General features: G+C 44.2%; 1 protein-coding gene and 1 long non-coding RNA gene across 4 annotated transcripts in view; one reads left to right on the top strand and one right to left on the bottom strand.

The window, feature by feature from the left end:
- The window catches only part of LOC138513910 (uncharacterized), a 519,082-nt gene that overhangs the window by 291,923 nt on the left and 201,105 nt on the right, over positions 1–26,054 (bottom strand). The window lies entirely within an intron of this gene.
- LOC138513909 (cathepsin S-like) overlaps positions 7,490–26,054 on the top strand; it is a 32,012-nt gene continuing 13,447 nt past the window's right edge. Inside the window, exons 1-4 of the mRNA XM_069629051.1 lie at positions 7,490–7,602; positions 8,397–8,500; positions 13,784–13,926; positions 22,028–22,213. Coding sequence (XP_069485152.1) covers positions 8,398–8,500; positions 13,784–13,926; positions 22,028–22,213 — 432 coding nt within the window. The 5' untranslated portion in view covers positions 7,490–7,602; position 8,397. The remainder of the gene's footprint in view (positions 7,603–8,396; positions 8,501–13,783; positions 13,927–22,027; positions 22,214–26,054) is intronic.

Raw genomic sequence — 26,054 nt, 5'->3', positions numbered from 1 at the left:
CCTACATGGTAATCACAGACAACCCCTGATGAATTTTTGCTTAGTTTTGACCACACATGATTGGAAAGAAAGAAACATGTTGTGATGAGCTTGAGAGAGAAAGAATGAGCATGTTTGATTGATGATTAGGATGAATTAAGTATTTGATGTGACTTACATTCCCAAACTTGCACAGCACAAGACATTTTAATCTGGGAAACAACAACAAACAGGCTAATAGAAGACAGAGATATGCTAACAATTGTCTGTTTTCTCACCACTGCATAAAATAGTGACCTCTGACGATTCGCTGGTCTTGCATTAATTTTGAGACAGATTTTTTTTAATTGTAACCCTTGATTCTGTTTTTTAACCTTGTTCTGACATTTAATAAAATAATTGATATATTTTTGCTAAATTGAGTCTCTAGATTTACTTAGGGACCACGGGTTCTGATCCCGCAACCAGCTGTTCTAGTTTTAAATACCAACAGAGAAGCCATCCTTCTGGCACTATATTGTTTTTGTTCACAGCTTTGCCTATTTTGAGGATGTGCCAGTAGTGGGCATTATCCTCCTCATACCTCCCTGTGTGTTGTTTGGCTTCTTAATCCTCCTCTTGTGGCTTCTACTCTTCATAATGAGGATCTAATGCATGGCAGACCGGGTTAAAAACTCACTGCTGGTGAGAGAGTTTACTAGTCGCATAATCGACATAATCGGCCATAATCCTGTAAAATCATACAACACTCTGCCCCAGGCAGGGTAAAGGCAGGCACCCTGTACCCCAAAGTCAGAACTGGGTGAACCACAGACATTGTGAGTGAGCCTACCGTTGGCCCCTGAACCCCCAAAGTCTGATCCTGCTGAATCACTTGAAGGACCACATAATCCACATCTGGAACTAATCCTCCAGAACAGACTAGCTTAAATGTATAATGTATTTGTTTTGACATTTGCAGCGCACGCCGAATCCAGGGGCAACTGGGCACTGGTTACAGTAAAGCATGATGCAAACAGACCGTACTGGTACATGAAAACATTGAAGTTTTACATACAAAGTGGAGTGTGATTGCAAAGAAGCAGGAAGCCATTGGCGGCATTAAAGTTTGCACTCATAAGGATTACATACAAAGAAGAGTGGGGTTGCATCAGCAAATTAAGGATCTTGCATGAATAGCCATTTTTTAGGCCTTTGCGGAAGGACCAGAAAGTTGATTCTGCTGTTAGAGAGAGTGGGAAGGCGTTCCAATGTTTCGCAGCCACCACTGGGAAGCTGCGGGCCCCTGCCTTCTGCAACTTGAATCTGGGGATGGAGAGCAGGTTTGACTGGACAGCCTGGGTAGGTCTGTTGGATTGTGATTTAGTGAATGTTCTAGATAAGTATTTTGGTGCAGTATTTAACAAGCATTTGTGCATTAACGAGAGCGTTTTAAACACAATGTGATTGCTAACAAGCAGCCAGTGGGCATTCCGTCTAGCGGAAGAGATGTGCTCTTTCTTTTAATGTTCAGTGCTGCACTATGTGCATTATATTGTATAATCTGAAGTTCTTTAATGTTCAGGATGTTGAGCCTGTGCAGAGGGAGTTGCATTAGTCTCTCCTGGAAAGAATGAGGGCTCTGGCAATCATGATGCAGCTTTCAAGGGTCAGAAAGCATTCTGCAGGCGTTAATGAGTTCAAATGTGTAAGCTGCCGCAGAGGCGATAGCGTTTACATGTCTAGTTAGCCTGAGCGAGGAGTCCAGGTAGAGCCCCAGAGTTTTTACTTCTTTTGAGACTGGGATAGAGTTTCCATCAATGATAAAGTGTTTATAGTCATTGTTACCTTTTTTAGTCATGTTTGTGTGCAGCTCAGTTTTCTCATCATTAAAACGTAGAGCACGTTGAGCCATCCAGGACTGGATGATTTGATATATTTTGTTCAGTGTGTTAGAGTCAGTGTTGTAATTGCCTGAGATGGGAAGGAGGATCTGGTTTTTATCTGCATAGTTAGTGTAGGAGATACTGCATCATCAAGAAGGTCGAAGAGGGGGTTAGTAAAGCTATTGTAGGCTTCGGGGAGATGCAGGAGCCTTGGGGAACTCTGCGGGAGACTGGGGCTGGAGGGGCAGCTGCAGAGGTGGAAAAGACTCTCATTGTTTGGATAGTAAGGACTCAATCCAGGCTATGGCTTTGGTAGAAAAGGAGGCTGCTGAGGAGAGGTGTTGGCATAAGATTTTATGCATCACTAAATCAAAGACGACTGAGAGATCTAGCAAGAAAAGGAGGGCCAGATTCCCATGGTCTATGATCTCATCATTTTCGATATTTAGGTCCAAGATTGCTGATTCCGTTCTGTGACCAGTGTAGACTCTAGAATGGCGCAAGCCTAGGAGGTTGCTGGTTTCAAGAAATCTTGGAATTTGCAGGTATGCTACTCAGTATTTTAAGTAGGAAGGGGACTGTCGTGATAGGGTGGTAGTTAGTGAGGGTGTTCGAGTCTAGTGTAGGCACTTTTAGGAGTGGGAAGATCCATGCATATTTTAGGTTTGTAGGTATATTACCAGAGGAGAAGGAGTTACCGATGAGTGATGCGATGAATGGGGCGAGTTCTGTCTTTTATTAATGGCGCTGGGCAGATGTGCCCTTGCCATCTGGAATGCTTTAGGCTTTTGATGATTTTTTTAACTTCTGAAATAGAGACTGGCGTGAACTCAAATAGGTGAATACATTCGGGTGTCGGGGGAAGGGAACCAGGGGTCTATATGTTAGTATTAGTTTGGTTTTCTTGTCAGCAATCTTGGTTTGGAGTAAGGAGATTTGTGTCCAGTAGTGCATTTTCAATGTTGGTGCACCCAGTGATGTCATTAAGGCAGCTGCCTGGAGGGGAGATGGTGATTTGAGTTCTCGCAGGATGGTGAAGAGCGATTTCGAGCCTGAATTGGCCTTTTCAATTCGCTCGTTGTAAGTTTAACTTTTTGCTTGGAGAATGCTCTGTTAGTAGGATTTGGCTAGTGAGGTAAAGTGATCTTTCTTCTCAGCTGAAGAAGACTGTTTCCACAAAGTCTCGGCTGCTCGATTAGAGAGGTAAAGTAATCTTTCTTCTCAGCTGAAGGGGACATTTTCCCACAAAGTGGAGCGTAATGCTTTAAGGTCAGGGGTGTAGCAGGAGATCAGATGAGCTATTGGTTTAGGTTTACATTTACTCATAGGGGCTACCTTGTCAATAGCTAGTTGGAGTGTTTGTTTGTAAAATTCTACAGTGGCATTAGGGTCATTAGTTGAGTGTTGGTATTCCATTAGAGATTGCAGCAACAGGAGAATGTTAGCTGGGGTGATATTGCAAACATTTCTTGAGATGGAAGCTGGTGCCGGTTGAAATGTGGCACAGGTTTGACTGTTCTTGGGGATTGTAAAAGAAATTGCATTATGGTCAGACCAGGGACATGGAATGATGGATGCAATATTTGTGTTGCATTTGGCATCTGCCAACTAGTCTAACGTGCAACCTTTGTCATGAGTGGGTGATGTGATGCATTGGGTGAAGGCCGGGGCTTCGATAGAGTTGGCTAGGACAAGTGCATTGTCATCGTTAGGGTGGTTAAAGTCCAGATTTACATCGCCATGAGGATGATTCTGGAGGATGGCTTAGTGTTGCATGAGAGGAGATGTGCAATTTCTTCCTCAAAGGATAACAGGGTGCCCAGAGGTCTATAGATGAGATGGATAGTTAGTGTGGTTATGTCAGAGAGGGACAATTTGATTGACAGCAGTTCCCCTGACTGGAATGCTTGGTTGGATATTTCTCTGATGGCCAGGTGATTCTTGGCTATGATGGCCACCCTACCTCCTTTGGTGAGAGATCAGTCCTTCCCAATTATAGCGTAGTTATCCGGGATGGCAAGGGATAGTGATGGTCCAGCGGCTGCATGTGGCCAGATTTCCGTGATAGCTATTAGGTCGAGGTTATTGGAGGTGATGAGACCAGATATATCGAGGGGGTACAATGTTATTATAACGCCAGCATTTTTTTTTTTCGCTGAGTTAATTGCTGAAAAGTTTCAGCTGAAAAAACGAATCAAAACATTGAGGGGTGAGCAAAGGGATATAAGGGGCAGGGTGGTGTGGGGGAATAGGGACTAGATAATAGGTAAGTGGGGGATTGGGGGAACCTCCAAACAAAAAGAATTAAATTTGTTTTTTCAGCCGAAAATATTCAGCAAAAAACTCAGCGAAAAAAATCTGGGGATGTAAGAACCTAGAACCATCGAGGGAGCGAGCCAGGAGGGATTTAGTATTGATAAGAGCTCCCTTGAGATGTGTGGTTGTAGTGTCTGTATTGATGTTGGGGGCCTTGACCTCAGCTAACGTGGGCATGCTGGGTGCGTAAATTCTAGGCAAGTTAGCACCCCTAGCAGGGGCAATGGAGATATAGTTGCCAGTTGTAGCACTGGTTACAGGGGCAGCAGGCTCCCAAATACATGAGGCATTGGCAGTTTGGAAGGTGGTGGGCTCTTATGTATTTATGGCATCAGTAATTACAGGGGAAGCAGGCTCCAAAATACATTTGGCCTCAATAAATAGGCTCCAAAATACATGAGGTGTCAACATTTACATGGGCAAAAGGCTCCAAAATACATGTGGCGTCAATAATTACATGGGCAACAGGCTCCAAAATACATGTGGCGTCAGTTACAGGGTTTACAGCCTCCAAAGTACATGGGGCGTCAACAATTACATGGGAAATAGGTGTCAAAACGCATGTGTCACAGCCAGTTACAGGGGCAACAGGCTCCAGAATACATGTGGCGTCAATAATTACTGCAGCAAAAGGCTCAAAATACATGTGGCATCTGTTACAGGGGCAAAAAGGTTCTAAAGTAGGTATGGCATCAACAATTACTGTATCAACTGGCTACAGAATACATGTGGCCTCAACAATTACAGGGGAAACATGCTCCAAAATACATGTGGCATCAGTTACAGGGGCAACAGGCACCAAAATACATGTTGCATCTATAATTACAGGAGTGACAGGCGTCAAAACGCATGTGTCATCGCCAGTTACTGGGGCAACAGGCTCCAAAATACATGTGGCGTCAATAATTACTGGGGCAACAGGCTCCAAAATACATTTGGCATCAGTTACAGGGGCAAGAGGCTCCAAAGTACATGTGGCATCAACAATTACAAGGGCAACAAGCTCCAGAATACATGTGGTGCCAATAATTACAGGGACAATAGGCGACAAAATGCATGTGGTATCAATAATTCCAGGGGCAGCAAGCTCCAAAATACATGTGGTATCAACAATTACAGGGGCAACAGGCTTCAAAGTGCATGTGGCATCACTAGTTACAAGGACAACAGGCTTCAAAATGCATGTGACATTGCCAGTTACAGGGGCAGAAGGGTTAGGAGTGAAGGTGAAACCAGTGGTGGCCTGGGCAATAGGCTTCAATATACGTGAAGTATTTGCAGTGTCAAGGGCAATAGGCTCCCAAATACGTGTGGCATCACTCAATACAGGGATGACACGTTTCAAAGTACAAGCTGCTTCAGTAAGACTAGGTGCAGGCAGCAGGATCCAATAAGCCTGAGGCAACAGACATTAGGACATTGGTGCTTGCAGGAGAAAACGGGATTGAGGTGCGTGTGTCTTTGGTAGTTGCAGGTGCAGCTGGCTCATGGATGCACGTGGCCATAGGTTGCAGAGACATATGGTTCAGGAACAGTTTTGTCCGAGGCAGCATTTTCGACAGTGGGGCTGCGCAGGAAAATGAGAGGGCAGAGGATTTCCTCAGTAAGCAGGAAGCTTGGGAGGCCAGCGCGGGGCAGACAGTGCGTGCAGAGAGTGTTTTGAATGTATTATGGAGATGTCGCTCAGGGTGTAGGTGAGCATGCTTACGTGTCCTGTTAGGCGGGAGTGTCATGAAGCTAGCGTCCCGCTTGCTTGGGATGATGGATCTTGAGCCGAGGTCCTTATGTAAAGAGTAGGGGGACTAGCCGGTGTGTGAGAGTAGCTCATAGGTATGTGCAATACAAGGCGCAAGCCCCTATATTTCCTGGAACATGGATTGGAAGCCCAGGGGCACCGTTAGGCATTGAGACTACAATCCTTCTAGGGCTAGAGCGATGAAGCAAGGCTTGGCAAGAAAGTAGGTAGGCGGAACATTAGAAGATTTGGCACGGTATGCAACATTTTTAGCACGGTCGACCGTCTGGATAAATATACATGATGAAGTACATAGCGTGTAGGGTTGTCTGGCATCTGGCTTCCAGTGGCCTGACAGGGCCAGACAGGACTAGGATAAGTCCTTATAATGGGTCCTTGGAGGGGGGCCGGCAACGCATGTTGGCTCCCTGGCCAAGTGTTAGATAAGGCCGGAAGCAGCCAATCAGGTCAGACACAAGGTGGGACAGAGGACCAGCAATGTCCTGTTTGCATGTTACTGCAGCGGCGGCCATCTTATCGTGGAGCCGATGCTCCGTTTCTCCGTATGTTCTCCAGCTTCTGGATCTTGTTGCAGGCTGGAGGGGCACTCTTCTTTCCTCAGATGCGGCCAGACAGAACTAGGATAAACCCTTATAGTGGGTCCTTGGAGGGGGGGGCGGCAACACCTGCTGGATTTCTGGTCCAGTGTTATATAAGGCCTGAAGCGGCCAATCAGGTCGGACACAAGGCGGGACAAAGCGCCACCAAGATCCTGTTTGCATTGGTACTGCAGCGGTGGCCAACTTAACATGTGTCCCCAGCCTCTAGATCTTGTTGTGCGTGCCAGGAATGGTCATTGCACCTGAATATCCCAGAAGGTACCCTGGCATTCTGTGGAGTCAGGAAGATCATAATCTATCAACTTCCACTTTCTCTACACTGCTTTCACGTGCCTAAAAGTGAGGTACCTTCATTGGGCCACACGTTCCCTGATCTACCTCTGAACCTCCAAGAGTGAAAACATGGGGTTAGTTGGCTGGGAGTAGAAGGTCCTAGCAGGCACAGCACCCATGCCCAGGTGACTCTGAAACGTGGACTCTTCAGGGTGCCTACTGACAGACGCCCATCCAGCTCAAGGACAGTCTCTACGGACCAACAGGTAGAGATAATAGATAGGTGGCCAAACCTCCTATCTGGAAGGACTTGAACAGTCCAGAATCAACATTCATCAGCACATCACTCTGTAGTAGTGAGCAGAATGTGATGGTTGGTCTTTAAAAACACCCTTCAATGCATATCTACAATACCTGTGGAAATGTGACACCGAAGGGCAGTACATGAATGCCTGAAGGCTTCACTGCACCAAGTAAAGAGGGCAGCTGTGGGAGAGCATGGCTGTGTGCTGTGTTAGCTACCCAGAGCTGTTAAATGCTAATGGAAGGAGCAACCGATTTGGCACTGGTTGCCACTTCTTATCGTGTAAAATACTTAATCTGGGGCTGTGCTGTGCAGAAAGGTTTAATCTTGTCAATCTAGATAAGATTTTATAACGGTCTGATTAAGCAAAAAATACACCTCAGCCAATCACGTGAGTTGCCAGTATTTTGGTGGTGCTCTTATAAGCCGGTTCCTCAGTAGATTTGCACTCTTCTCTACAATAGGGGACTTCAGAGAGGAACAAGGTCCACGACTTTACACCAGAATAAGGTATAACCAATGGCCAGGAATTTACAAGACCTGTTAACTTTCCTTTGTTCTTTTCGTTTTGTTCTTCCGTTCCTTCCTAGTTTTAATTTGACCTTTCTTTCTTTCTTTCTTTCTTTCTTTCTTTCTTTCTTTCTTTCTTTCTTTCTTTCTTTCTTTCTTTCTTTCTTTCTTTCTTTCTTTCTTTCTCCCTTTTTTCCTTACTGCTTGAAATGTTCAATAAAACGACATAGTTATTTGTTACATATTTATTTTCTGTCTGCATATAAGCTCATGAGGACATTTCCTCAGTACTAAGACATATGGTCTCAGAGTTTCACCTCTGGGAGCTTTTGGAAAGTTCTAATGGCTAGAAACTGCCCAGAAGCTCCCCCTGGCGAAACCCTGCTAGTCACAATTCCCCTTAGATTTTCGAAATCACCCGCAGACTTTGGAAATGTTGGGAATTTCCCACAGAATGTCTCCCTCTGCTTTTGGAATTTTCTTCTCTGTGGGAAAATAAGGACACAGAAGGTACTGATTACTTACTATTCAAGAATGTTGAAATTAGGTATAATGGGGCAGTTAAATAAAACTTCTTTCGTTGGCTTCAGCATTATCTTGAAAAATTATTGAAAAATATTGCTGGTCTCCATCATTGCTTTCTTCACCTCGCTATTGCTAGAGAAATCTTGGAATATATTGAACATTGATGCATTGGCTGGAACGTGGAATCAAGTTCTAAACTAACCCCTATTATTACCACTCTATTTCTATAATGCATATGGATCTTTAACAGCTATTTTTCTATTTTAAAGGATGCACAAGGCGAATATTCTGGCGCTCCTGACATCGCTGCTTGCTGGTGCCCTGGCAGCACAGCTCCTTGACTCGGAATGGCAAGCCTGGAAAACCAAATTTGGTAAGGCCATCTCAATTCCCCAGCTGGGGACATTTCAGTTCCCCAGTTACAAATGGTTTCTACTGGAATCAATTGCTGCATTTGGGTTTTTTGACATGTAACAAACTGCCATGGAGAAACTCCCATCTACATCTTGCAACTGCTATTTGGTGTTCGTTGGTTTCAGTCGTTATTTTTATTTGGCCATTAACATCTCCCTTGATTATTTCTGATGAATTAAATGTAGACCAAGGTCCAAAAACCATTAGGCTGCAAATGGATCCAGCAGAAACTGGAGTTTCCACCATGGAGTACATGCCGCAGGGGGTGTCGCACCAGAGCCCGGCTTCGGAATGCACCACCAACCCACATCCATAGAAAATGCTCTGATCTCTCTGTGCCAGCCCCTCCTCCAGGCCTAATCACCTTGAGGTGATTCAGTTTGCAGAGCAAGGACCTTCGTTCACCCCTGCGTTCGTTCCCACCCTTTACACAGAAATCTTTTACAAAACCGTACCCCCCCCCCTCATATATGCTGAGGCCGCCTTCGTAACTCGGTGCCTTCACCCAAGGGGTAATAGCCACATCTGTTATTAGGCCAAGGTGAGGCGCGAATAACAGATGTGGACATTACCCTACCACCACCTTCATTTTAATATGGGTACAAAATAGTGTAGATGCACGGAAATGCCCAGAACAAGTGCAAAAATGTGTCCTCTACATTGATGTCATGTTGCCAGCACAGAGGACTCTGCCTGCTGTTTAGCGTTAACTGAAATCAGATATTATCCACAGGGATCAGCTGTAAGGGGAGCCACCATATTGTTTCATGTGACTGCCATTACAGATACCAGCGGTGTGTGCATGCATGCACCGCAGAGATAGAATCAGATTCACTGCCTGATGTGGTGCTGGGCATGGGAACCCGGGGTATCCTCGATTCCTTTGCATAATCCCCCATCATGCAGTGATTCATTAGAATCCCCCCGGAAGCGCCCACACCATGGAAGCTGCAGAAGTTGAATCCTTACCAACAGATTCTGTGCTTCGATGAAAAGGAGGATGTGAGTGCTGGCAAGTTGACTACCGAGTTGGCCACAATGGAGTTCTCTGTTTAAGTTGCACAGAGATGTCTGCAGACCACTCATGACCCGCAGCTCTAAATTGGGGGCCTGGTTTCTTAATTAACTATGTCAAAATATGCATAAAGAAACCTGCCATAATAAGGTGGGCCCAAGCTAGGTATGACAAATCATATTATTATTTATTTTTGTATTGCTTGGTTTGTATTAAAATCTTTCAATGTAAGACATTCAAGCTGCAGTTCTTTTAGATCAGGGTGTAGTTCTGGTGGCTACATAGATGTGGCCCAGCTTTCTGCTTTCCATCTGCGGATGACACGATGGCTTCCTGTTTAGGGATGTTTTCATTCCGAAATGTCATTGTTGCTAGAATCGCTAGAATCATGAGTGTATGCTCCCCGAGACAGATTGTGTCCCATAATATGATGACACAATGGTCGAGGGCACATATGCAAAGATATGTTTGTGCATGGGACTAAATGGTGCTAAGGCCCATGTTATTCTTTGTGTTTGTTAACTGATTTTGATGCCATTGTCCCTGGTTTTGATGTCATTATCCCTGGTGACCTCATCCTACAGGGAGGAGATTCTGATTACTAGGGCTACAATCATCCGTAATACGAGATTACTATAACAATTCATAAGGTAATTCATTACTTGTTTGGATAACTTAAAAGACTTATTTGTTTTACACCATCAGAATGTAACCATGTTTACATAAGAACATGTTCATAAACCTTTATTTAACATAATTATCAAAATATAAATTGTCTCTATTCTATGTTCTCTTCGTTCTCTTCATCTACATGTTTCACTTGTTCTGCTCAGGGTTGAACATTCATCTGGAAATTACCCCTTTGCATAAAGGTTGTTTTAATTCAGGCACACTTCCTGACTTTGTATCTTGGCTATAGTTAAGCTGTATGGAATAAAAATATATGAAATGCTCCAAGCTAATTAAAATCGATACATCAAAACAAGTTTCTCTGCAAGAGTAATAACATTGCATCCACAGTCTTTGGGTGTGTATCTTGCCAAACATCCTGAATCATTGAGTCCCAATTATGCCTTTCCTCGTATCTATAAAACAAATGTACAGTTTGAATTGGTCGCTGATCCCAAACACTCTGGTACTTGCTCTTATGACAGTTATCTTCCTTGAAAGTAGTTTGGTATCTCTAGTACTAGGTATAATGTATTTACAGCATTTGCTGGTCTGTACATTAAATACAGCTCTTTGTAATAGCATATAAACTGCACTACCCTTGCTTATAGTGTGCATGTATATTGCAGAACGTTTAGAAAGATGTCAATTTACTCATTGGGTTTGAGGGGCTAAGCTTTCTCTCTTTTAAAGGTTTTCCTTGTGAGCATCACTATAAGAAAACCACATCATTAATGTGTTTATTTTAAAGTGGGGAGGTGTTCTAAATAAATACACCACACTCAAATAGATTTGTTTGTCTCCATATCATATTGTCTCTTCAGTAAACTTGCCTTGTCTTTTAACACAGGCCACTGTTTTGCTCCTCATTTAGAAATGCCAAGAAAGTTGCTTTTCTGTAAATGTACAATCCATGTGTATGCCTAATAGTGTGTTGTCCCCTTTCCATTTACACAAATGGACTGTGTTCACACTTTTACCATGAAGAGCAGCCTAGAGGTCCATTGTGATTGCATGCAGTCGGTTTAATATTATGTGTCATCATGTCCAGGTTTTGCAAGGTAGCAGAGCAGAACCTACACTTGTAGGGGTTGTGGGGGTTAGAAAGGGAAACAAGGCCCCAATCACAGCATGGCATGCATTTAAACCTATTGATGACCACTGAAACAGCGACAACTGCACCATTCAACTCTGGCAGGACTGTTCACTGGCTCTGCATTTAATCCAGGAACCAAGAACAAACCAACCAGAGCGCTGCTGGCAACTACATTCCTAACTCTTTGAGGCAGGCCATAGCCATGATCAAATATGACCACACTCATATGCAATTTACACTCTGATTGTAACAATGTGCAGCCTTTGGACTTGCCCTGGATTTTACACAGGTGCTTGCTGTAATATATCACCCAGGATACAGCAACCAGTACCAAACTAGAATTATATGAAGGCTGCCACCAAAACACAGATAGTCAGATAGTCATTTGAGAAGACTCAAACAGGCAAAACTGAGATAGCACACACTTTGCCTGAGGGGCTTATCATCCTTTAGGGCAACAACATATTTATATCTTTGTTGAGGCTTCAAATGAGGACTCATCAGAGAAAATATGTGTGAACCATGCAAGAAGTAGCAAATGGAGGAAGATAGCCCAGGGGCAAAGCGTTTGTCTTGGAAGCCAGACAATGCAGCACCACAGAGGTTCGAAGCCCTATCCCGCGCTTAGAAACTACAACACTGGTATTAAGCACGTTATTAATGAACAGATAAATAAAATATCACAGGGACATCATGCCGGAGGGCCGGGATGTAATTTTAACTCCAGACCTAGCCAGAAAAAGGCCCCTACAGCTTGTTTTACTCACTGTATGCCCATGGTGATGCAGCAGTGAAGCGTGGGCCTCAGTAGTGACTGGCTAGTTCAATACACTAGGTAACTGGATCTCACAAGTAATAAAGGAATGCCCAGTCAAGGGTAGGTTTTGCATTTTCTAAAGGTTCAATACACTTAGAATGGCTATGTAGAGGTAAGAGTGTTGTCAAACAGTGATAACCCAAAGTCTCTAAGCTCATGTGTTGGACAGTCACTTACTGTTAGGGTCAATGCACAAGGTCAACAAGGTCACACGTTTTCAGCGGTCACTGGAAGTATATCAGGTTCACATGTCATTACAGATGTGTTCCAGAATTCTCAGTTCAAGTGTGGTGTTGGGCTCAAACTCAGCTTTTAGGACAGGTCAGTATTTTCACATTTGTAGCCACTGAATTTGCCACATTCACCCTCAATTCTAAACATGTGATAAAGCACATTTATAAAACAGCGATCCGCTCCCATAATGCAGCAGGCCCTAATAAGATGCTAATCGCCAGGTATTGTTTCCAGTCAATATGTGCTGAAATATTGTCATGATCTTCTCAGCTATCTGTGAGATGGTAAACACTATTGTCTAGCTCTAGTGATCTGCTGAGCTAAACTGCTCTAAGATGGTGAACACTATCATCTAGCATTAGTGATCCTTTCAGCTAAGATCCTGTAAGATGGTGAACACTATCATCTAGCTCTAGTGATCTTCTGAGCTGAGATGCTGTAAGCTGGTGAACACCATAGTCTAGCTCTAGTGATCCTCTGAGCTAAGATGCTGTCCAATGGTGAACACTGTCTGTTGTCTAAATCTAGTGATCTTCTAAGCTAAGAAGCTGTAAGATGGTGACTTCTATCTATCATCTAGCTCTAGGGACCTGTTGAGCTAAGATACCGAACACTATCTATCATCTAGCTCTAGTGATCTTCTGAGCTAAGATCCTGTAAGGTGGTGAACACTATCTATCATCTAGATCTAGTGATCTGCTGAGGTAAGATGCTCTAAGATGGTGAACACTTTCACCTAGCTCGAGTGGTCTGCTGAGCTAAGATATGATAGTGAACACTATCGTGTAGCTGTGATCTTGTTGTTTGTGCTTTTGGCTAAGCCTGACATTACATATGCAATTAGGGTCCCCTTCCCCATGGCATTGCTAATGGCCTTTGCACTTTGATAGGGACACACTCATCAATTGTTGCAAAACTGATTAATACGAAGCAGAGTCACTAGTATAGATGATGATGGGCAGGGGGCGGCAGTAAACAAGATACACACTTTCAGATGAGAGTGACCATCGGGGATCTCTCTCTCTGTGGATATGTATGATCCTTTAAAATGGCTTCTTACTATGAAGGCAATAACTTGGCCATTTTGAAAAGTGGTAATTGCCAGCTGCCCAGCCACCCTCCATCTAAAGTTGCCCTTCTTGAATCATACATTTTTCTAATGATCAACCCTTTTATAATTAGAAAAATATGTTTGCTTATGTGGAGATCCTTGACGTTTTAACTTCACACACTCTATAAAGCAAAAATGAATACTAATGTTTATAAAAAGTAAGTCATTAAATATTGGAGCATGAATAGCCTTTCCGTAGTGAACATGCATTTTGATATGCTTGCATGTTAAATGAATACATGTATTGCTTCTTATGAAGACAATATTCATGTTTGTGTTCACTTAATTGCCATTTGGTAGACAAGAAATACATGACTGCTGAGGAGGAGGTTCTGCGCAGGGAAAGGTGGGAATCGACTTTGAAGATCGTGATGGAACACAACAAGCTGGCGGACCAAGGCAAGAAGAGCTACTGGATGGGGATAAACCACTTCGCTGACCGGGTAAGAGAGTTGGGGTGAAATATTGACCAGAAAGGATTAAACACGGGACAGATTACACAACTTTTACAAAGTATTTTTTCAGCAAATTCCCTCCATCTGTAAGTGGACAATGTTCATGGGAAAGGATTGTTCATTTGAAGTGGGAGACCGTTCATTATTCATGGAAGGAAAATAAAAATTCTCCCATAAAAATGAAATGTCTTTGTTGAGCGCATGCCTGAAATATCGATTCACTAGCTGTACTTGGTGCACCATACGCTGATTCTGCGCTCTCGCTCTCTGTCTTAAAAATGCCCAGAAATGCTCCCTGATTTGCACAAATGCACAAATGGGGTGAGCATCTGAATCTGTGCATCTCTGATGCAAATCACTAGAGGTAGACACAAGTGTTCACCATCTTACAGCATCTTAGCTCAGAGGGTCACTAGAGTTAGATGACAGACAGTGTTCATTATCACACAGCATCTTAGTTCAGTAGATCACCAGAGCTAGTAGATGGTGTTCACCATCTTACATCATCTTTGCTCAGAAGATCACTCGAGCTAGATGATAGATAGTGTTCACCAACTTATATCATCTTTGCTCAGAAGATCACTCGAGCTAGATGATAGATAGTGTTCACCAACTTATATCATCTTTGCTCAGAGGATCACTCGAGCTAGATGATAGATAGTGTTCACCAACTTATATCATCTTTGCTCCGAAGATCACTCGAGCTAGATGATAGATAGTGTTCTAGAGCTATGATGCACACATTCAGAGGCCCTTTGTGAATTGAGTGCATCCTTTAATGCTTTATTGGTGCAAGGTAGGATGTATTTGGGATTCTGAGAGAGAAAGAGGGAAAGGAAGAGAGGGAGAGAGAAAGAGAGAGACAGAGAGAGAGAGAGAGAGTGAGAGAGAGAGAGAGAGAGAGAGAGAGAGAGAGAGAGAGAGAAGGCTACATCAGTAGATGATATGTAAGGTAAAGGTAGTATAATATTTTTTCCAAGGTTTTTGAAGGAAGATTTCAGTTACAATACAAACCTAAAAATGCTGATACTGGTTGGTTATGGCCAGCAGGGAAAACCTAAATTGCCCTGCTCCTAATGTTGCTTTGGACATCACAAATGCCATCTCAATAGAAGCTGATTGGGTGCCCATTTTGATCTTCTACCTATCCGGAACACCAGCAGGCAGAATCCAGCCCTCCCAACAAAGGCCCAACAACCGAGGCTGCTGTCTGAGCCTGTTCTTCCTATTCAGCTATCCAGAAACTTGGGAGCAGGTGCCTCTCCTACTTTGCTGGGCGCTGCAGGAGCAGCGTGCACATGTCCAACCACCGGGTAAGCCAGATGGCGTTATAACTTCCTCAGTTGCCCCATTTGCTTATTTTACCTATCATCTGTGAAGCGTTGGAAATGCGCTTTATAATTATCTATCTGGGATTTGCTGCATTCCAGATAATCTATGTGCAGTAGATAAAGTCCCCACTATACTGAAACACCTGGGTTTTCACAAAGACAACCGACTGCATTTCCATCCTCAAAGATGGCTGCAGCTTGATCCCGTCATTCAACTACAGCCCAATCCTGCTGGTAGAAGCTGATTGGGTGCCCATTTTGCTCTTTTACCTATCTGGAACGCCAGCAGATGGAAGCTGGCCCTCCCAACAAAGGCCCAACAACTAAGGCTCCCGCCTGAGCCTGTTCATCCAATTCAGCTATCCAGAAACCTGGGAGCAGCAGTCTATCATACTTTGATGTGCGCTGCCGGAGCAGCGTGCACATATCCAACCACGAGGTAAGACAGATGGCTTTATAAGCCTGATGGAGCATGGGGAGCTCCAGAGATCGGCTCGGAGTGATGCCTTTTTTTACCCACTGGGAGCAACCTTGGCGAGCAGCCTGTTCAGTCTAGCATACCAGTAACAGACCACAAGTAAGCATCCTACAGAGTTGTTCATTTAGCACAGTGACAGTGACACATCCGTGACTAACAGCCTCATCATGTGATACCATAGCCTTTGCTAAGCCACACACCCAAACTTAGTTAGTGAACAAAGGTCAGAGCACTAGACTCAGGCCAACATTCCAATGCTGACTTTATCTACAAACCTGCAAAACTGCTGAAAGTGCGATTCAAGCCCCGCCTTTCTGGCATTAGTGGCCTCGAACAACGTGATCTGCTCATCGATTCATTTAACATGTTTAATGTTTAAATGCCTAATAGGATGCTATCCAACTCTTCATGCGAGTTTACTGATTATATCTCGATTCCTCTGTAACTGTATCACTTCATGAAACTAGCAAATTGGTTCAGGTATAAATGTGTAAATGTGCTAACTATTCACCCAGACACACACAATTTAGTACCCTATAATTACATTGCCTAGCGTGATTTGCAAAGTGAACATGTCGTAAATGTTTAAAGTGAAGCAAGCTATTATAACTGCCTGGAACTGTGCCACTCTGCAGAAACTGCTTACTGCCTGAACCTACTATGTATTAGCTGCATTATTTAAACAGTATTAGTTATCTTTAGTGAAAACACATAAACTCTCTTGCCGGCACTATGAAGCCTTTCTACAGTAAATTGTACAAAATGTATAGCTCTCAAATGCCACTAACAGAATGTACTAGCAACTAACTCATAGTCCATAGAGCCCTAATGCAAATATAGTGGCCACCGTGGAATGAGCCCACACCTTTAAAAGTACATGCTTATAATTACTCAAACTTGTGTTCACTCGTTCTCTGCACAAACTTACATAATAGCGCTAGGCAACGTGTCGAGCACCAAGTACGAATCGCCCAGCTTTTCCTTAGTTGCAGCCACTCGTACACATGCCCTAACATACACCTAAGGCTTAAACCATCCTAATGCTCACACACCACAACTGCCTCACGATGACTAAACCTATTAGCATGCATTCTTCCCCACCGGGATCCTATGCTAAACTCATGCTAACACAAACCCCTACCCGCAACTTGCGCACCATTACTCTCTAAATGTCGACCAAACTCCCAGAATCTGCCACCGTCCCCTCTACTCACTTTTTCTCATCAGTTAACACTTACTACCATAGCATAACTTGGAGGAGGAGGAGTTTCCTTACCTTACTCTCCAATAAGGAGGCAGATACAACACAGCACTTGACCATGCAACCCAAATCATAACTGGGCCTACCGTGTCCGACTGTCACCAGAAACAGCAGACTCACTACTCAAACTAGGATAAGCAGGATGCTCATTTTAACCAGTATCCCCACAACTAGCCGAAGGAACTCACTCTTTAATTACAGAACCTTCAACCACGCTACTAAAACTCCCATACGATACACTACGTCCACCTATGTGAGGTTCTCACCTATCTCCACTAGGAACAGTCCAACTTCGCAACATAGCAAACTTGACATCTCAGTTTCAACACATAAACCTAAGACAGGTGCCGCGTGTACCCAAGATCATATTATGAAGGCTTAAGTAACGAGGATCCAGGGGGCCCTCATAAATGCTAGGTCTCTCCTTGCACATCTCTTAACATTGCGGATATCATCACTACGAATAATCTTGACTTTATTGCCATTACTGAATTTTGGCTCCACGCCGCGGCAGGCCCAGTCCTCTTACTAGCTATCCTGGAAAACTACACCATCTTTGGGACTGATATACTTACTGCCAAAGGAGGGGGTTATCCATTATTGCCAAGAAAAGTTCAACATCTGAGAGAGTCCTAATCTTACCTTCCATTATGGCGAATTACTCTCTATCAAAATGACCACGTTAAACATTCACCTGATCTATAGACTCCAGGCCCGATATCGTCATTTGAAGACAACGTAGCCAAACTCCTCTCGACTAATACTAAACCCACCTCCCAAACCATACTACGAGGTGACGTCAACATGGGCTTTGAAGATCTCAAGGATAACAATGCCCTAGTCATTGAAAACATCATTTCAGCATTAGGCTACACTCATAGAATTAAAAACCCTACTCACATCAAAGGTTGCATACTCGATTGGCTTGCTGACCTTAACTGCAATACTAACATTACTTCCAACTCTCAATGCCCGTGGTCAGACCATCACATCACTACATTCAATATCTCCAAGAATCTGACAACCCACATCCCCCTATCTGTGGCCCAAGCTGTCTTATCCAGAAATGAACAAAACATTACAGCAAAAAAGATCCTACCACTGCTACACCCTATTACGTCACACCAAAAACTAGGGACTAAAGAGCCTTCCGTCATGGTGGATTTATATAACCAAACCATCCTTGCAGCTATTGACAAAGTAGTGCCCCTATCCATGCACAAAGCTAAACCAGTAGCCCACCTCCACTCTTCGTAAACTCCGATCCTAAAAATCATGCACTGCGCCAAGAGAACTGCTGACGCTAACTAGAAAAAATTACTGAATGAACCAAACAAAGCCAAGTTCGCTGAGGAGTCTAAAAAGCATAAACAGGCAGTCATACAACGAAAAGCTCCACATTCAGTGAGAGAATAACTAACGCTAACTCAGGAATTAAGGAACTCTTTACCATCTTGACAGAACTTGAGTCACCAGTGCCACCACTAAAATAACACCCTTAGAGCTGCTCTAAACATCTCTAAGAATACTAAAATCTCTGTAACGAGAAGGAATTCCCACTGGTTACCGGTCCAGGAACGCATCCTTTTCAAAACACTCAACTTGATGCATAAATGTCTACACAAGTGAGCCCCTAAATACCTGGCAGAAAAATTCAAAACCTTTCAATCCAATAGGCCTACTCGCTCAGCACAACTGCACCTGCTCTCAACTCCCCCTTCCCGATTAAAACTGCAGTAAGCTGGAGGCAATAGCTTCCCAGTGGTAGTAGCTAGACACTGGAGCACATTACCGGCCACACTATGGTCAGAAGATTCAAAAAACACCTTAAAACTTGGCTCTTCTCACAGGAGCTACTTAAATAAGTAATGAGCAGCAATCTGCACTGTGTCGACAATTAGGACGATTGTAACCTAAGACAAGGCTATAATCTATCATCTTGTATATATCTGTCACTTCTGTGTGCATACGTAACTATGTAACCATTGGTGTCCAGTCAACTGGTCGACAACAAACTGGTCGACTGCAATTTGGTCGACACCATTTGGTCGAATGCCAAATGGTCGAATTTTTTTTTTTTATATATATATATGTGTTTTGTGGGTTTTCGTGTGGGGGAAAAAAAAAAAAAAGAAAAAAAAGGGGGTTGGGGGGGGACCCCTCCCAAAAAAACCAAAAAATGGGTAAAAAAAAAAAAAAAAAAAATTCGACCATTTGGCATTCGACCAAATGGTGTCGACCAAATTGTCTGTCGACCAAATGTTTTCGACCATTTGACTGGTAACCGTAACCATTGTGTTTTTCTACCAAGAACAGCACCAAGAGGCCTTTGGGTTGGGTGCGCTCTACAAATGTCAAAATAAATAAATAAATAGCATAATTAATGACCTCACAGATGACATCACATTTGTCATTAACTCTGACGTAATTAAAGATATCAGTATGGGACTTGCAGCCATGCCCAGCAGCCACTTTATAGGGGGCATGGCCTTTTGAAGGTGGAAATGTGAAGACTAATTTGCAATAACTGGCTTTTATGTCCATTTACTATGCACACTCCCTGAACAGACATCAGTGTATTGCTGTCATGGAGGGTGGGTTCAGTTGGCCAGTACATATCTCTGTGTGAGGCATATGCCCAGCACTCAGGTATGTGTTGAGGGAATGGCCACAGTTCACATGCACCCAAAGTGCATACATGTACCCCTGACAAGTCCCTTTTGTAATTCAGTGGCGGCTCGCCACTATGGGTGGGGGGATGCCACCCCATCGACTGGGTAGCTGGCAGCCACCTTTCGTGAGTGACATGAAGCACAGTCCTCTGTGTGCTTTATTTTAGCAGGAGACTTTGCTGTCTGCCTCTAAGCAGGAGTACACCTCATGCCACTCTTCGTATTGCTTTTTGAATTTTCTGCAGACCCCTATTGGCTCTGCAACAAAAGTAGCACACAAAAATGTGAGTCAGTGGGGCATTGGAAGACTGGCCCGCCACCTCCCATTATTTCGCTAGCAGCGTCAGACCTGCTGCCTGAAAGGACAGGAGTCCTCTCCTGTCAGTCAGCATGTTCACGTTGCAGAGATCCACAGGAGCCAGTCTGGATTTACTTTCTTTCAATGGCATGGCATTTTTTACTGGCTGGAAGTTCTTCTATGGTAATTCTCGCATACATTGGTGCAGCATGCAAGAACATTTGATAGGGACAGCCAGCATGGCAATGTTTTATATACTGGCATATGTTGCGGGAAAATACATAATGAAAATGCATTGAAAAATGGCCCTGTGCACTGTTGATATCTTGCATCTATTGGATTTAGTCATGTGCGACTGCACAACATTGATTGCACCTCTGTGGCTTTTTACTGAAAGTGCTGCACAATGTAACATATTAACCAATTTTTAAAACATTTTGTCAGGGGGAGAATGCCCCGGGAACTCAATTTGTTTGGTTGGGGTTCCCTGGCTGCAGTCGGTAGCCCACACATATTAGACACTTTCATTTACACCCCTCCAGTTCAAAAATTCACCAGCCACCACTGCTCTGATTCTATTACTTGCAGGTGGTGGGAAAAAGTGAAATGGAATGTCTACTAGTTTAAATATTTCACACACAACACACACAACACACATACACACACACACACAAACAAAACAGTACTGAATGGCTTTTGTTTGATCCATTCACACCTATTAAGCATCTATGAAGACAATTATGATTGTTCTGTTTGTGCCTCTTTGTCTTTTACTCTCCCTCACAATTTTATTGTGCTCTTTTTCGCTGCACATTTTTTTTTCTCTCCCATTATTTATATTTGTTTTTCACTCTCGTGTTTCTTTTACCCACTCTTTGTCTATCTTTCCCTCTATCTTTCTATCCCCTTGCCTCTCCCTGCCTTTCACTTCTCTTTTCTTTTATAATTATCCCTTTGCTGCGTGGACTCTTTCATTGACTCAGTTTTTCTTCACAGTTGACTCCTCACTCTCCTTTTCTGCCCCTAATATATTACCCATTGCTCACCCTATTTTTCTAATTTTCTAGACTCTCCTCATTACGAGTTTGGCAGTAGCCGTGCCCTTTTTAAGGGCACGGCTACTGCCAAACTCGCTACCGGCACCGGCACCCACGAATGGGCCATTGCCGGCCCATGACGAGATGAATGGGCCAGTAATTACCCATTCGCGGGTGCCGGTATGGCCGGCCTCTCGATCTCCATTCTGCCCCATAGGGCAGAATGGGGGTCGGAAGCATGGTTGCACCGGCACCATTAATAACGGTGCCGGTGCAATCACGAGTTCTGCTCGCGGGTGCCGGTCTGCACGCCTGGTCAGACCACGCGTGCAGTCCGGCACTGGCAAGCAGAACTCGTAATGTGACGGAGAGGTAACAACGGCGCCGGTAGCACTACCGGCACCGTTGTTGCCTTTCCGCCACATTCGTAATGAGGCCCTGTACCTCCCATTTTTATTAAAAGCGTAATTGCATGCAGGAAACCATCAACATTGGTCCTATATGCTCTTTGGTCCCCATCACGCAATGTTCTACTTTTGCAATTTGGAGTGCAACAGTAAAGGGTAAAACCAGGCAACTCCCATTTACTCTTTGAACTTATTCTCCTTTGTTTTGTAAAATATGTAAATGCAACCTGCAAATTAGGGATTGCAGATGACATTTGCAATGGATTCTATTTAAGCCCCTTGTCTGTAGCAGGTGCTAAAGGAAGAAGATTGCATGTCAATCCATTTGCTTATGGCTGCATGACAATCTAATGCTGGGGAAAAAAACAAGTTGTACTTTGCAGACGGATTCGGAAAACACGGCGGACATTGTTACATTTCGCTTAATGCTCCTTCTCCGCCTTCAAAGGGAAGGGAAATGGCCCAGAGCATTAAAGCAAGGAGTACTGATTTATGCTTGGCTGTCACACATTGGCTAATCGCTCTCCCCCTTAGGAAAATACCGTATGTTTTCCCTTTCAATCCCATTCTGGCTTTTCTTCTCATAATTATACTTATCTCTTCAGACTTTATCTGAGCTGCGAGCCATGTCCTGTCTCAGAGTCCCAACGATCAGAGAGAAAAGTGCGTCAAAGTTCCAAAGCGCAAGCTCCAAGGTCCTACCTGCGTACGTGGACTGGAGAGACGAGAAGTGCGTCACTGACGTGAAGAATCAGGGCGACTATTGCGGCTCGTGCTGGGCCTTCGCTGCTGTAAGTACGTGTAACGTTAGATTAATGTGACGGAGGTGGTTTAATTATGCCGGCAGCGGCTGTGCCTGCTATTTTATTTTAAGGGGTACCCATGCACTTCTTTTACCATTCGCTCGTTCCCCCATCTACCATTGGCATTCTGCTTCAGGATAAAGACCCGTAAAGAAATGGACAGTTGCACAATATACAAGGTTATTGCTAATAGCGAGATAGCAATGGTTTGGCATCCAGTATTATCAACCATTATATTGTGTTATTGTGTTATGCAGAAAACATGCTAAGGGGTCAATCAAGAAAGAATACCAGCTTTTGGTGCAGGGTACAACACCCCTAAAACAAGCCTTTATCTGGTGATGGACTATTATGGTACATGCTAGTCACAAAGACTTATGTCCAGCACACTGAGAACGTACTTTCCAGGAGAGCTCTGAGGAAAGGCATGCAATGTGTACAGTACGCCATGTGAAGCAGAAAAATGAAAAATAACGAATGTTTGAAATCATTGTTTTGTCTTAGTTGCACACAATAATCTCATGATGTCACTTCCTACACACATGCTACCAGTTTCACAGCTATTTCTGCACTTCCCCATGCTTCTGCACGACTGAAACCTAGATCATTGAGGTGAAATGTAGCTGTGAAGAAAAGAATGGACAATTAATCCCATGGTCACCATCATTTGCTCCAAACGTTAAGTGATTGCTGGGTGAAATGAAGGAGGTATTCTTTCTGGTTTCTGCAACAAGGGTAACTTGGCAGTTGTCACGAGAACAATATCTACATATGTAACTTTGTGGGCTCTTAAACTTTGTATCAAAAAGACAAAGTACCTGATTTACAAAACATTTTAACATGGGAAAGTCCCACTGAAAGCATTTTTGTAAATCAGACCCAAAGTGTATTATTTGGGCGGATAGATCCAGCAAAACCTGCGCGCTGAGAACAACACTGCGTGGACCGTCATGCAGAAGAAAATCTGCATGCTACACGTATTCTTGGAATAGTTCATGCAAAGTAACTCTATGCGCAAGTTGCGTCCGGAACTCCCATAAAACGCCCACAGGCAGAGACTTTTCTGCCATGGAAACAGACCTTTGCGCACTCCTCGCACGCAATGCTACACACCCTAGAAAAACTGCCTGCAAACCCCCCACAACCAGGCCATCACCCGACGGGGGTGCCTGGGGTCCCTGTAACTATTTCCAGCACCACCTCAAGTTTGATCAGAACCCTGACGGTGTGCATGAACCCCTAAATCCAACATCCAATCTTACCTCTGCGCTGTGATTTCTATGTGCAAGTGTCTGTATGCCTGCCTTCGGGTGGCGGATAGATCAAATGCTTTGCATGGCCATTTCCTTGTCGATAGGTTGCGCGGACTGATCCATGAATACGCTTGGATATGCGCATTTGCGGGCACGCGATGGACTGCCAGCAGGCAGTCCCTCGTAACGCCCACATTTGCCCTTGTTCTTCCCCATTTTGCATTTTCTGTCCCCTACTCCAGTTTATGCACAGGCCACGTCCATGCTCTGCGAGGTGTCTCACGCCATGCACTCGGCCACTCGCAGAGACGTGCCCACTCTGAACCAAGTCGACGCAAAGTATGAAAAGTCTTGGGCAGTCGATTCCATGAATCGACAAACAGGGTTTTGCGTGCGGTTTGGTACGCAAAGTCCTGATTTATTGCACAAATAATTTCATGAATCAGGCCCTCATTGTCTTTGCTCACCGCTGGCTTACTGGTCCGTGATAATTTGCAGATTTGAATACACTCGCAGAATTCCTATATGTCTCCATTATAAATTAAGAACCCCATGGGTACTTCAGACGTTTTTCTACAGTTAAAGGTAAGGAGGCCCTGAATCATCAAGTTGAAATCGGCCCCCACGAGGCCTGACACATCTTTAGCTGGCCCTATCCGAACATCACAAGGCCTAATAGGACCATTATTGTTATCTTCTCTCGTGTCCCCCCTTTTTTGGTCTTGTTGTATAGGGGCCTTACAAATATCCAATAAGTAAACAAATACTAATAAACGTCCGGGACCACCCTTTGGATGATGTGCTGAAGCTTTTCCCAAGACATCCTTTGACCTTTTGATCCAAAGAGTGATTTATCACAAACTTCGAAATGAACACAACCTTTTCTTTCCATAGCCAGTGGGAAGCACTCATACAGAAATTGAATCACAAGTCATAGGATACATTCATTGTTGCAACGTTGTTCCAAATTCCAATTGTGAAACAAATTCTGATCCATTTATAAATTGTCTCCTTCCATTAGTGCTTTACATTCCAGCAGTACATTGCGGTAACAGTCATGTGACAGCGCACCAGATTGATGCAATATGCTCGGTCACAGTCTAATCTCACATCGCACCTGAGATGAGGCTGGAAGTGAACCATGAATGCAGACGGGAATGCGGTAGAGTGATAACGGCACCGGTAGAGCTGCCGGTGCCGTTATCACTCTACCGCCCCATTACAAGGTCTGCTCGCGGGTGCCGCTATGGATGCCTGGTCAGACCAGATGTCCTTAGCGGGACCCGCTAGCAGACCAGCATGCTAACAACGGGCCTGTCATTAACGGGCCTGTTGCTAGCATCCTCCACATTCCCATTGCGCTCTATGGGGGCTCAAATGGGAATGGGGATGTACCGGGTCCGGGTCCCGGAAATAGGAATTACCGGGCCCGCTAAAGTCGGCATGGCCCGGTAATTCCCTATTTCTGGTACCCGGACCCATTACCCGGTATGGGGGTAGCCATGCCGGTAAGAATGGCATGGCTACCTCCATACTAGTTATGAGGCCCATTGTCACTAGTAGAGATCTGTAGCAGGCAGCCCAGCACCGTGAAGGTGGAGCAGACTTTACTGGGAATAGGCTCTATGCATGTCCAGCAGGTGATCAGAGGGCAAGCTCTGCCCTCCACAGCTATCCCTCTAAAGAAACACCATCTCAGCTGCCAAATATGCGAGTTCCATCGACATACTCTGCTCTGCCTCTTATCGCAACTCTACTATTGCTAGCAACAGTTGCAAAAACATACATTGACAATTACAAAAAAATCTGATTGTATGAAAGAGGAAAGCAAGACTCGACATAACGCTACATCCATCCTGATGTCAACACTTGACATCCTATAAGTCAACAGAATGCCATTTTGTTGGTATAGAGCTAAACCCCTATGCAAGCACGCATATTAGTCCATGGGGCAGGATTCAGGCACCCAGAAACTAACCTGACATATGAAAAAGATACATGTTCACCCGTGTTGTGAAAGTCAGTATGCTCCTTTCAGCTCTAGTTGCTGGAGGAAGGATGTCCCAGGCAACTGCTCCTCTAAGCAGTGACCATGTGAAACACATTTGTGCACCTGCAGATTAGCACCCGGTGTTGGTCTTCCGATTCGTGTGGGCACATATCTGTTGGATCTTATCTGCTTGTGTTTGGGGGTGCAGTGTCTTAAGTGTGAAACTGGTTCTCCCACAGAACATGAAAGAACACCCTTGGCATATGGATTGTTCTCCCTTCAGTGTGGGGTGAATGCCTCAGTTTCACAGTAGTGTTCGCCCATGTTGCAGATCTGTGCACTCTCTCCCATGCCTCTCTCTCTCTGAATCCATGTGCAGTACAACCCACGTTTTCTTGAGCTTCGCTAGGGGAGCGGAAGGGGAACCCTTAAGGGATGTGCTTGCCAGGTGTGATTTCTGGTTCTATGTGATTTTGTCAAAAAGAAATCCTCAAATTCGATTTTGTCTAATTTTCTTTTATTTCTTTTATACTATTTGGCTTCAAATATATGTGGGGGACACCCCCCTGCAATCCCAGTGCACTTT

This window comes from Ambystoma mexicanum, chromosome 12, assembly GCF_040938575.1.
Source record: "Ambystoma mexicanum isolate Mex_15411 chromosome 12, UKY_AmexF1_1, whole genome shotgun sequence".
Lineage (NCBI taxonomy): Eukaryota > Metazoa > Chordata > Amphibia > Caudata > Ambystomatidae > Ambystoma > Ambystoma mexicanum.
Note: the sequence above shows the minus strand (reverse complement) of the source record. Positions and strands in the feature narration are given on the sequence as shown.